Here is an 11,341-nt window from a genome sequence, read left to right as displayed (position 1 = left end):
CTCAATGAACTGAGAAAGGTTTTCTAAAAATATTTTTGTGGCTGAATTTAGTGCTCACGAGAGAGACGTGCCAGAGCGGCTGAGGCGCAAGGAAGTGCAGATGCTTGGCGCGCCGGCACGCGGGCGGCAGGAGGGCACGGCTCTCAGTTCACTTCCAGCGGATCCGCCACCCCCAGCTTCCCCGAGACACAGCGGAGGCTGCCATTCAAACCAGCTCCGAGCTGGCTGGGCCGTCTGGGCTTACAGGAGCTTTTGATCTCCCCTTTATGTCCCTCTGTGTGACCTGAGGGTCCAAACTCGAGACTAGCTGAGTGACCCCGACCTTCCCTGTCTGGGTGTCTCACTGTTGCACGGTTTCTGCTAGCTTGCCGAGATCTTAAGACATGTTTAGGGTGATGACTAACTACATCAGTTCCTTTCCTGCTCACAAAGCATCTGATGGGGGTCTTGCGCCTCCATCATGAAAAGAAGCTTCAAGGAAGGTAACAGGAAAACCCTGGGGTTAATGGTATCAACTCCCCCACAGACATTTTAGGGGCGGAGGGAGGGACAATGCCTCCTGCCCTATTTTATGTATTTTTGGGTTTGGGTTTCGTGGCTTCCGTTACATTCCGCCAGCCTTAGTTTTCTACCGTGCCTCTTAGCTGATAATGGTTGAGGACACTGGCCTGATGAAAAAGAGAAGGAAGAGAAAGGAGAAGGTCTCTGATTAGCCACCCACGGAGAATCGCACAGTCCTATCCATCTAGTGATAGAAAGTTGCACGTTTTTTTTTTGTTTGTTTGTTTTTCAACCTAATACAAAAATATTAACACTTCTGGACATTATAGGCATAAGTCGTTATATCTCTACAATATAATAATTTATACTGTACAGCTATAACAGATAACAAAAGGTGCAATCCTTTTAAAAAAATCACACAGTTCACATGTTTTTATCATTTTATTTTTTAAGTATAAACTTTTTAAACACTTTACATAAATTAACTCCTCTGAGACTAATATCTGATGTACAGTAAATTGTAATTCATATAAAAATCCATAAACAACTTGTCTCACATAATTTACAAAAAAATCAGGGTTTCCTTTGCTTATCAGTGACAAGGATTCTATTTGCCAGTTTTCTTCCCCCCAAGGCAAACCACAGGAGCATTGTAAAATTCCTTAGAAATCCCCGCCCTGGCAGCAGAAGTCACGTGTGCCAATGTCCTTTTACAAACCAGCACTGGGAAAGCAGTCGGGTTGTCTAGAAACAGTAACTTTGCCCCACATTTTAAAATTAACAGATATATATCACATCCTATGCAGAGAGACTACTTGTAAGCAAAGGTCGACAACGGTAATACCTGGAAACACTGTATGCATTTCTACCTTCGTTACAGTGCCTCACAGAACAAGACGGCCCAGAAGCAAAAGGTTTGGGCCTCTTTTCTTTAATGATCTGTTTTTCCTTGGAATACTTCCAGTCCAACTGAGTGCAGCGATATGCATATGTAAACATATTCTTTAAAGCCGATCACCTTTTAAGGTCATTCAGAAGGAAGTCTTTTGTTTTCATTTGATTTTTGTGTGTGTGGATTTTTTAAAATAGCAGTCTAGTTCTCCCGGAAGGCTCTTCGGTGCCGGAGAGTCCCCCTCGGATTGTGCTACAGACAGATCTGAGCAGAGGTGGGGGAGTAGGGGGGGTGCTGGGGCTGGAGGGGCAAGTGGCGCCCCACCGGCTCGGGTCCCCGCAGGGGTGGTGGCGGCGGCGGCGCGCGCCTCCCTGCCGCCGGCCCGGGGGTTACCTCTTCCCGATCTCGCTCTGGCGGAGGAACTGGATGTTGTTGGCGCTGTCGGCCAGCTCGGGGTACTGTTCCACCGAGAGTACGTAGTACCCGTCGTAGCCCTGCACCTTGCCGGCGCTCAGCAGCTGCCGCTTCTCGCCTTCCGTCCAGAGGCGCGCGCCCTCCTCGCCGTCACGCACGCGCTGCTGCTCGCGCGCCCAGGCCCGGGCGAGCGCGCGCTGCCGCGCCTGCTCCAGAATGCGCGCCTTCTCCTCGTCCAGGGTCATGCCGTAGCGCACGTGCAGGGCCAGCGCGCCGAACTGCATCTCCACGTCGGCGAACCTGCGAGTCCTGCCGTTGACCACGGTGGTGGACTGCGACACGGTCACGTTGATGCCGTTCTCCAGCGCCTTGCGGCCGCTGGTCAGCCGCAGGGTGCCCAGGTCGCTCTCCGGCGTGCTGGTCTTGATGAAGTAGTGCGTGTCCTTGCCCTCGATGGTGAAGTGCAGGTTCTCCAGGTAGAAGGCATTGTTGAGCACGGCCGCCACCTTGATGCAGTCCTCGTTGGCGATGTTCAGCACGTTGGTCTGCACGCGGCCCTGGCTCACGGCCAGCATGACGCCCTTGCCGATCAGCGACTTGACCGTGGCGAACCACAGCCACGACGGCGCACCGCTGCCTTTGCGCCTGCTCACCTGCACCTCAGCCATCTTCCCCAGGGACAGGAAGGCCTTGGCCTGCCTTGCCACTTGCTGCTGGACTCCAAAAATGGGCTGCAGAGAAAAACAGACCCGGAGGATGGGTTAGAGAACAGTCGGGCTATTCTGGCCCCAAGGAGCCAGGCTTGCGGTTGGTGTTCCGGTTCTGGGCAGAAATGAAACACGGGGGAGTTGGGGGGGGGGGGAGTTGCTGATTAAAACTTCAGTAGGTTCTTTAGAAATGAAAAGTCTTAAAAAACCCTGGGGGGAGGAATGCACTCAAGACGCCACTCCCCTCAAGTTGATCCCAATGTGTTTCAAAAGGTAAAATGGGCTTCCCTGGTGGCTCGGTGGTAGGGAATTCGCTTGCAACGCAGGATTTACAGGAGACGTGGGTTAGATCCGTGTGTCAGGAAGATTCCCTGAAGGAGGGCATGGGAACCCACTCCAGTGTTCTTGCCTGGAGAATCCCATGGACAGAGGAACCTGGCGGGCTACAGTCCGAAGGGTCGCAAAGCCGCCTACAAGACTGAAGCGACTTAGCCCGCACACATGCCTGAACGTGGGTGAAATATTCAGGTTTTGGCCTTTTCTCTTTCCATTTCTAGATGCCCTTTTCCCAGGCTCACCCCATTTGGGGAACCAGCTTACCAGATGGTCCATCCCAGCGGCTTTCTCCATGGGAGGCTGGTGGGAAAGTGCCAAAACGCAGAGGAAGGTTGGAAAGCCTGGGGGTGCTCCAGTTGCATCACCCAGTCCCACTTTAAGCTAAAGTCCCACTTTAAAGCACACGCCTTTAATTTACTTACAGGCATGTGCTTTAATTTAGGTAAACTCTGTACCGTCTCCTGGTGAACAGAGCTTTCAGCTGAATTTGACCATATAACTGACGGACTGAAATGGGCCAGGATGAGCGCACAGTGGGGACAGCTGTCAACGAGTGTTTATCGCTTTAGGAAAACATTTATTTTTCACAGACTGAGGGACAGTGGGCCTTCTGCATTCACAAGGGTTTTAAATTGGGGGCATCTTAACTCAGGCATCTCTCAGACTACCAGATGTTCGTCTGGCCAGAATTTTCCCCAATTGGAAGCATGTGTTTCGTTTGCAGCGGTGAAAGACACATTTGTTTTTCTGTTCTCCAGGCATCCTTGATGTCTTTGCTGGCGATTCCCTAAGCTGTCCTTACGGTGCACTTCTCATGACAGAGAACCTGAGCTGTATGGAAAAGGCTGCCTAGGAAAAAAGTTGGCAAGTCCATTTTGTACAGTATGACTTAAGTGTTTTCAGACATGTTGGAAAGTCATCTGCAATTATTATGTGCTCAAAGGCATAATTAATTATTATGTGCTCAAAGGCATGAAGACAAACTTAGGGATGTCTTCATGGCAGTTGATCAGCGCAGGTATATTTGCAATTAGAAATGTTAAAATGGCTCCCAGATCCCAGAAACTGAATGGGTTTTGCCTTTTAAATGTAAAGGTGACATCTGAAAAAGGAATAGCTTTTATGTTAAGTGTGAAACATGGACCAGAAAGCAGAGGTACTGGCGTTGTGTGTAACTCTATGTGTATGTGTGTTTTAGCCAGGATTGCCTTTTCTTTTTGTGTTTATTGAGATTCAAGGGAGGAAATTGCTCAAGGGGGGAAATTAATCTTTCTAAGAAACTCTGTGCTCCCTTCTTATCATTATGGGGTAACCCAATTTCTTGATCTTTAATTATTCTTGCTTTAAGCTAGAAATTCCGATATTTTGTTGTTGGGTTCCTTTCTGATCTTTGAATGGTGGGAATTAAAAAGTGTCATTTTGTGAAATGGCAGTTTTGATTTTGCAATTTTCCATTCTTTCTCCTTTTATTTCTCAGAATGGTTCCAGGCCTCCTGGTCTGTTTGTTTCAGGAAAATTCCATAAACACCTAGTGGTAGGTGGAGCTTTACCAGAGGCCATTTTATTTTTTTAATCTTTTTCCCTTGAAAACATGGCTAACATTTTAAAGAAGTGGAACTTTGTGGCATTGTTTGTGAGCTGCTAATTTGTAACATGAATTCCCTGCCCTCCTGTTTATTGTATCTTTGCCTTAAGGTCTCAAGTCTTATAAATGTGCATTCCTGGGGTTCTCTGTAGAAACCCTGCACTCAACAATGAGCTTTCATATTTTATTACTGTTTGATAATGTCTTTCTGTTTTTATTAGCATCACTAAAAGCAGACTGAAGCCTGTTTCACAGGCCCCTGGTCTGCTGAACAGAAATGCAAGAGAGAAGTGGTGCTTTCTTTCCTGAATCAAAAAAAAAAATAAAAGGTCTTTGGTACCCAGGGAGTCTGATTAAACAGGGGACCATACGGCACAAGCAAGCCCCTTGTCACCTTTCATAGTTCGCTTTTTGTCTCTTACCGGGACATCATCCCACTGCTGACTCTTCACGAGTTCGTAAGAAGGCTCTGTTAAATCAAATTTGGGGACAGGGAATCCAGGAATAGCATTGTGCAGATGGAATCCAAAGGTCACCAGCCAACTGTTAACATCTGGGAAAAGAAGGTCCAGAATCAGAGACTTCCGAGTTTACTTTGTGATTTCCGACACCGAAAGCCTTACCTGAAAACCCCACCTTCACACATGATAACCTGAAAAAGCTCAGGTTTGCCTCTGCCCTACAATGAAAAACTGACTCTTTTCAGACACGGTAAAAATAACTTCAGTAGCAGAAGGCAGTGAGGCAAGGGCTACAGACAGTGTGGATAATGGAGACTCACTTAGACCGATGGGTACCTGGTCCCACGTGGGAAGTTGCAACCCGTGCTGGTAATAGTGTTTTAAAAAAAAAAAAGTCGAATAACAAGGCCTAACAGCGTGAAAGAGACATGGTTGTTGAACACAAATGACATCTGTAGTTAGTGAAGGCTGGTCTTAACTAGAAGTCGTGTGTTATTAGCTTTCCAGAGTGGCTAACCAAGGATATGCAAGTTTCCACCACCCATTTTCTATTAATAAAAACCCCCGCATCGAGTGTATGAAAATCAACAGTCAACTCATAATCAAAGATGAATGCCAAAAGCTGGCTGAGCTGGCCGGGGGCACGGAAGTTCTGATTCCCATCAGTTCTGACTTCAAAGGCTCACTGCGCACAGGTGGAGACAAACTTTGGAGGGAGAGAAGCTGGAAACCTTTAAGATGGTATTTTAAAATATTGCCATGTGACTCCAAAAGCTATTACGCTGAGAATAAAGCTTTTATTCTATTCTGGAGGTTATACTGTTACAGAACTACTCAGCAGGCTTGCAGCTTTATGAGTACAGTTGGGTGTAGATTATTTTATATATTAAGCACATTGCTGGAAAATTTGAAATTGCATTTCACCTAATATATTTTATGCTGTTCCATCTCTCTTTTGATGTTTTTCAAAAAATGCTGCTGTGGCATTCCCTGGCGTCCATGTTGCTGGGAGAGCATGAATTCAAGAGCGGTGGGTTGCCAGCCTCTCGGGCAGCACCGTCAACACCTCTTAAATAAGCCGTGGGGAACTGCTTGTTGGAATGATGGAGGCCACTTGCTCCCTGATTCCTTCTCCAGGGCACCAGCTCACACCTCTCTGTCAGGCTGTCAGGTCCCTTTCTGCAGGCATCATATAGGCTATAAACTCAGTGGTCTGCTCCCTCTTTTTTTTTTTTAATTAAAAAAAATTTATTTCTTTGGCCACGTCGGGTCTTAGTTGTGGCACTCAAGCTCCTTCACTGTGGCCTGAGCTGCCTAGTTATGGCAAGAGGGCTTAGCTGTGCCACAGCATGTGGGATCCTGGTTCCCCGACCAGGGATCGAACCAGTCGCCTGCACTGCGAGGCAAATTCTAAACTGCTGAAACACTAGGGAAGTCCCATCCCTCTTTTAAATGGAGGGCTGGTGGTGGTGGTGGAGAGAGAAGAACCCCAAGTTCATTGCATAGGAGAGAAAGTGATATACGTGTGTGTGCGCACGCATGCACATGCATGAGATTGGGGAGGGCGTGGTTTATGTTTTAGAGAAAATTTTTGAATGGGGGCAGAGCTACTCCTACTATGAACGATGTCTGTGAAGCAGTGAAAAATCAGAGGCTCTTAACATGTTGAAGATTACTGCCCAGAAACTGGGACGTGAATGCAGACGTGTACTGGGGAAGCCTAAAGGAGAACACCCATTTGGGTGTTGCTGAGTCAGGGATGCTGAGAGCAGAGATTGGGAGCAGGTTCGTGTGGCAGAGAGCTAGGCGAAGCTTGAGACAGTCTGGGGAAGAGGGAAGCAGATGTGAAATGAACAGGGGGCAGTATTTTGAGAGCTGTACCTTTGAGAACTGAGAAGACAGAACATCCTGGCATGCTTCAAATATTGAACAAGGGGAGAGGCAGCCAGATGGAGCATCTAACACAAGGCAAAACAAAACAGAAAACCCCAAACCAAACCAAACACAGAAAAAGAAAACAGGGAGTAACCTTCCTCTAGGAAGCATAATCAAGGGGGTTAATTATGGCAGTGTGACACAGGAGCAAAGTGGAACCAGAAGGGCTCAGCGTCCCCGGGACCGAGGACGAGTGGAGATCCCTGCTCGCTGAAGGGAAGCCCCGTGGACTGGGGAGCGTAAACTTGTGCGGCCACCAAGGAAAGCAGGATGGAGGCTCCTCAGAAAGCTAAGAACAGAATTACCATGTAAGCCAGCAGTCTCCCTTCTGGCTAGTTATCCCTCAAATGCAAAAACACTAAGTTGAAAAGATACATGCCCCCTATGTTCACTGCAGCATTCTTAACAATAGTCAAGATAAGGAAACGACCTAAGTGCTTATCCATAGATGAATGCGTAAGGAAGATACGGTGTATGTATATATGTACATGCACACACGGTGGAATGTTAGTCGTGAAAAATGAAACCTTGCCATTTGTAACAACATGGGTAGATCTTGAGGGTATTATGTAAAGTGAAGTAAGTCAGAGGGAGAAAGACCAATCCTGTATGATTTTACTCCTAGAACAATTTTCTTTTTTTTTTTTGGCTGCACCACATGGTGTGTGGGATCTTAGTTTCCCAACCAGGGATAGAGTCCCAGGCCACCAGCAGTGAAAGGGTAGAGTCTTAACCACTGGACCCCCAGGGTACTCCCCTAACTCCCATGAAACAAACGATCAAACCAAGCATGCCAGAGAGAACGGAGTATGGCTACCCTGGGGGAAGGAGACTCGGGGAGGGACAAGGTGGATTAAGGGCATCCACTCTCTGGGGACAGATGTTGAGTAAGTTTTGAATGGTACACTGCAGTGTACACAGAAGTAGAAACAGGATGGCGTACACATGAAACATACAATGTTATAAAGCAGTGTTACCTCCATAAAGAGTAATGAAGATTATTACAGAGAACCACAGTTGTGCTTGGGTTTCCCTGGTGGCTCAGACGGTAAAGAATTTGCCTGCAATGCAGGAGACCTGGGTTCAGTCCCTGGGTCAGGAAGATTTCCTGGGGAAGGGAATGGCTACCCACTCCAATATTCTTGCCTGGAGGATTCCACGGACAGAGGAACCTGGTGGGCTACAGTCCATGGGGTCACAAAGAGTTGGACACCATTGAGTGCCTTTCACTTTTTTTCACTACTACTTAAAGCAGAATTGCATGTTATTGTATTTTATACCACAAAGTAGGCATTGCCATCCCCATTTTATTGTTAAGGAAACAGACTCATAAAGGCATGTGACTTGTCTATAAAGTCACATGACCTGTTCTTGGAGAGGCATTCAGATTGGGGCTCCAGTTTGGGGGCTTCAAGTTCAGCCCCCCATGTCCCTTCCTTTCAAATGGCATGCCTAGATTCCATGTCATTTCAGAAAAACTGTGGTCTTGGGCACTGGCTGGCAGAATAGGAAGTAACAAACTATGTCCCAGTGTCCCTCTGTTGGTTTCTCCTTGGTTTCATTGAAAAGATTAGACATTTGATTTTTTTTTTAAAGACATTTGATTTTGCAGGAGGAAGGCATCAAGTTAAACCCCCAGCAGTTATTTTATGGATTCAATGATTAACTCAGTACTTGGCAAGGAAAAACAATTCTGCTTACCTGTGATGTAGTCTTTCACATCATGGATTTTGCTTGCTGGGTTGTTATTCCTAAACATATACAGGTTAAAGGGAGCTGGGTCCTTCCCAATTCTTTTCCAGATTTCTATGTCAGGCGTTGTCCACCGTCCTGCCAAAATGTCATAATCCCTTTCTCCAAAATGTATTAATTTTGTGAGTGGGTCATATAAGCCACCGTGAAATCCAATTACCAGCTGGAAGTCAATATTGGAGTCAAAATAGATCTCACCATAGGCGGTGTACTGAATCTGTTTGAGCATAAGCCCGTTGCTACTGAAAACAGCCAGAGGCGTCCCTGTGTTGTCCGATGCGATGTAGAATTCATCCCCGCTGCTGATTTCCATGGCAAAGAGATGTCCTTGGAGATCGTAATAGAGGGAGGTGATCTCTGAACTCGAGTGGTTGTAGACGTGAGTAATTCTGGTGGGGTAAGTGAGATCCGCGTAGAAAAACTGCAGGTGCTGTCCCAGACTGGTCTTGCTGGACACGCGCCTCCCCAGGCCATCGTAACGATAGATCACCGTCCAGCCGCTGCCTTTACTGTAGACTCGGGTCAGAAGCCCCTTGGAGCTGTACTCGAAGATCTCGGTGCCTCTCTGGCGCAGGAAGCCATCCTCATCCAGCCGGTACTGAACGTCACCCAGCCGGGTGATCCTGTCTCGCAGGTCGTAGCGGAGCGGGGTCAGCCGCGCGCTGCTACTCGGGTTCAATAAATGGAGGTTGCCATTCAGGTCGTAGTTGTAACGCCACATGATTTTCTCATTCAGGTAGACCGTCTGGAGCTGTCCATCGACGTCATACTCGTAAGCGTACTTGGTGGTGTTGGCGAAGGGCCCTATTTTAATCTCTCTCTTGGTTACCCGACCCATGTTGTCATACTGAATTGTAATCCAGTACATGAGCGACCTGAATATCTCATACTGAATCTCCTTGATGCGGCCATGGGCATCAAAGTGCTTCGTGTAAGTCATGACAGCTGTGGAAATGATCTGGTTAATATCGTAATAGATGACGCCAAATTTTCCAAACTGCTCCACTTTGCCCGAAATGTCGTCGAACTGATAGAGGTCGATGGGCAGGGGGGTCTCATTGATGACACCCTGCATGCTGGTCACCCGAAAACTGTTGTCATAGCTGTAGTCGAATCTCGCGTTCACCATCCCGTCTTCGCTGAAGCGGAAGATCTGCCTGTCAATCAGGGGGCCGATCTGCCTGTATCTAATGGTGCAGATGAAACCATCGCTCTGGAGGTTTACCGTCTTGAGGACTCCCGCTGTCTCATCGTAGGTGAAACTGACTCGCGTGCTGTCGTATAAGATCTCCGAGAGCCTGGTCTGCCTTCGATACTTGAATAAGACCCTCCTGCTGGTCCCCAGGAAAGCCGTCTGCAGAAGCAGCCCCTCCTCATTGTAGTCGGTGATGACCGAGGCGTTGCTCTCCGGGGGGTTGTATATGTTTCGGTAGTAGCCGATGGAGCGGATGGTCTGCATGGTGTGGCGAGCCACGCTGGGCATGGTGATGGCAGAGAGCTGGTCCCACATATCGTATTCAAAGATATACTGCCGCTGGCTGTGCAGCAGAAGCACCATGGACTGCAAAGAGGGAGCGTGCCATTAGCTGATATTTGCGAATGGGGTGGGGGAAGTAAAAGTAGATGTAGTGACCACAAAGACACAAAAATAGTCCGCCTGAGAAAATGATTTTCGTTTTAATTGAGTTCTCCTTGACCTTCCCTGTCCTTAACGATTTCCTGCCTAATTTGCCTGGATGCTTAATTGCCAGCGGTTTCGCACTGAGTGCCTCAACTCTCATAATGGGCTACTTGTCAGAATCGGACGGTTTTTTTTTTTTTTTTTTTTTTTGTATCAGGCGTTCACAGCCAAGCAGCAGATTGTCAATGGATCTGGATAAGTCATAATACAGGCATGAGCAAAGCTGCTTCAAAGACAATATTTCACGGGGAAAACAGCATATGGGAAGTGCAGTCCTGTCCATAATTAGCAATTATTTAGTAAGGTGGCTTTTCCCTAAACATTTCATGGAAGAGCCACTCAAATCGTGCTTGAATTTCCAGTGCACTGGGAGGAGGAGCAAAGCATTCAAAATATTTATTTTATAAAGAAGAGACATAAAATTAGCCCCTAAAGGGATTGTGTGTGCATAAAGCATCAACAGCAACATGGCTAGGTTAATCTTGGTGAATAAGAGCTGTCAATGCCCTTATTAGGACTATGGGTCCAGAGATGGTGTTTTGTTTACAAATTCTTTACATGACATCTGAAATGACAATGAAATCTGCATTCTGAAGTTTCCTAAGAGCCAAATCTGACTTGTCCCTTAGGTGCAGTAAGGATGGTTTCTGGGCTATACACTGCTTGGGTGCTAAATTATGAGGTGACTAAATATATGAATCAAAGTAAGCTCGGCTCATTCTTCAAGTGATTTCAGAAAGACAAAAGACAGTTTATTAGGCCAAGGGAGAGAAAGTCAACCTGGAGGCTGGTTTGGGAGCTCTGCAGTGGTTGAGCGCGGGCAGTTCTTTCCTCTGGGAGGCTCCCTCTAAACCCGGTTAGACCAAATGGAGTGATGGCCAAGCTGGGTGGACAGTCAGATTAGGAGCTGATAACCTAACCCTCCCCCTCTACCACCCCCCCCCCGCGCCCCCCCCCCCTACACCGGGACGTACTCTTTGCCTTTGACATAAAAGCACATAACCCCTTGTCTAGGCTTACTCCTTTTCCTCTTTATCATCCACCACTTTGCAAATGCAGCTTGCCTGACTCAGGGTT

The 11,341-nt window shown here is 47.3% G+C and overlaps 1 protein-coding gene across 7 annotated transcripts in view; it reads right to left on the bottom strand.

Annotated features, from left to right (window-relative positions):
- Nucleotides 1-927: 927 nt before the first annotated feature.
- Nucleotides 928-11,341, bottom strand: part of TENM3 (teneurin transmembrane protein 3) — a 621,736-nt gene continuing 611,322 nt past the window's right edge. For all 7 annotated transcript variants that reach the window (XM_043454043.1, XM_043454046.1, XM_043454048.1 and 4 more), the window contains 3 exons: nt 8,533-10,144; nt 4,858-4,988; nt 928-2,538 (listed from right to left, as the gene is read on the bottom strand). In XM_043454043.1, coding sequence (XP_043309978.1) covers nt 1,783-2,538; nt 4,858-4,988; nt 8,533-10,144 — 2,499 coding nt within the window. In that variant the 3' untranslated portion in view covers nt 928-1,782. The remainder of the gene's footprint in view (nt 2,539-4,857; nt 4,989-8,532; nt 10,145-11,341) is intronic.

The sequence above is a fragment of the Cervus canadensis genome, chromosome 31 (genome assembly GCF_019320065.1).
Source record: "Cervus canadensis isolate Bull #8, Minnesota chromosome 31, ASM1932006v1, whole genome shotgun sequence".
NCBI lineage: Eukaryota > Metazoa > Chordata > Mammalia > Artiodactyla > Cervidae > Cervus > Cervus canadensis.
This window is presented reverse-complemented; position numbering and strand designations above follow the sequence as displayed.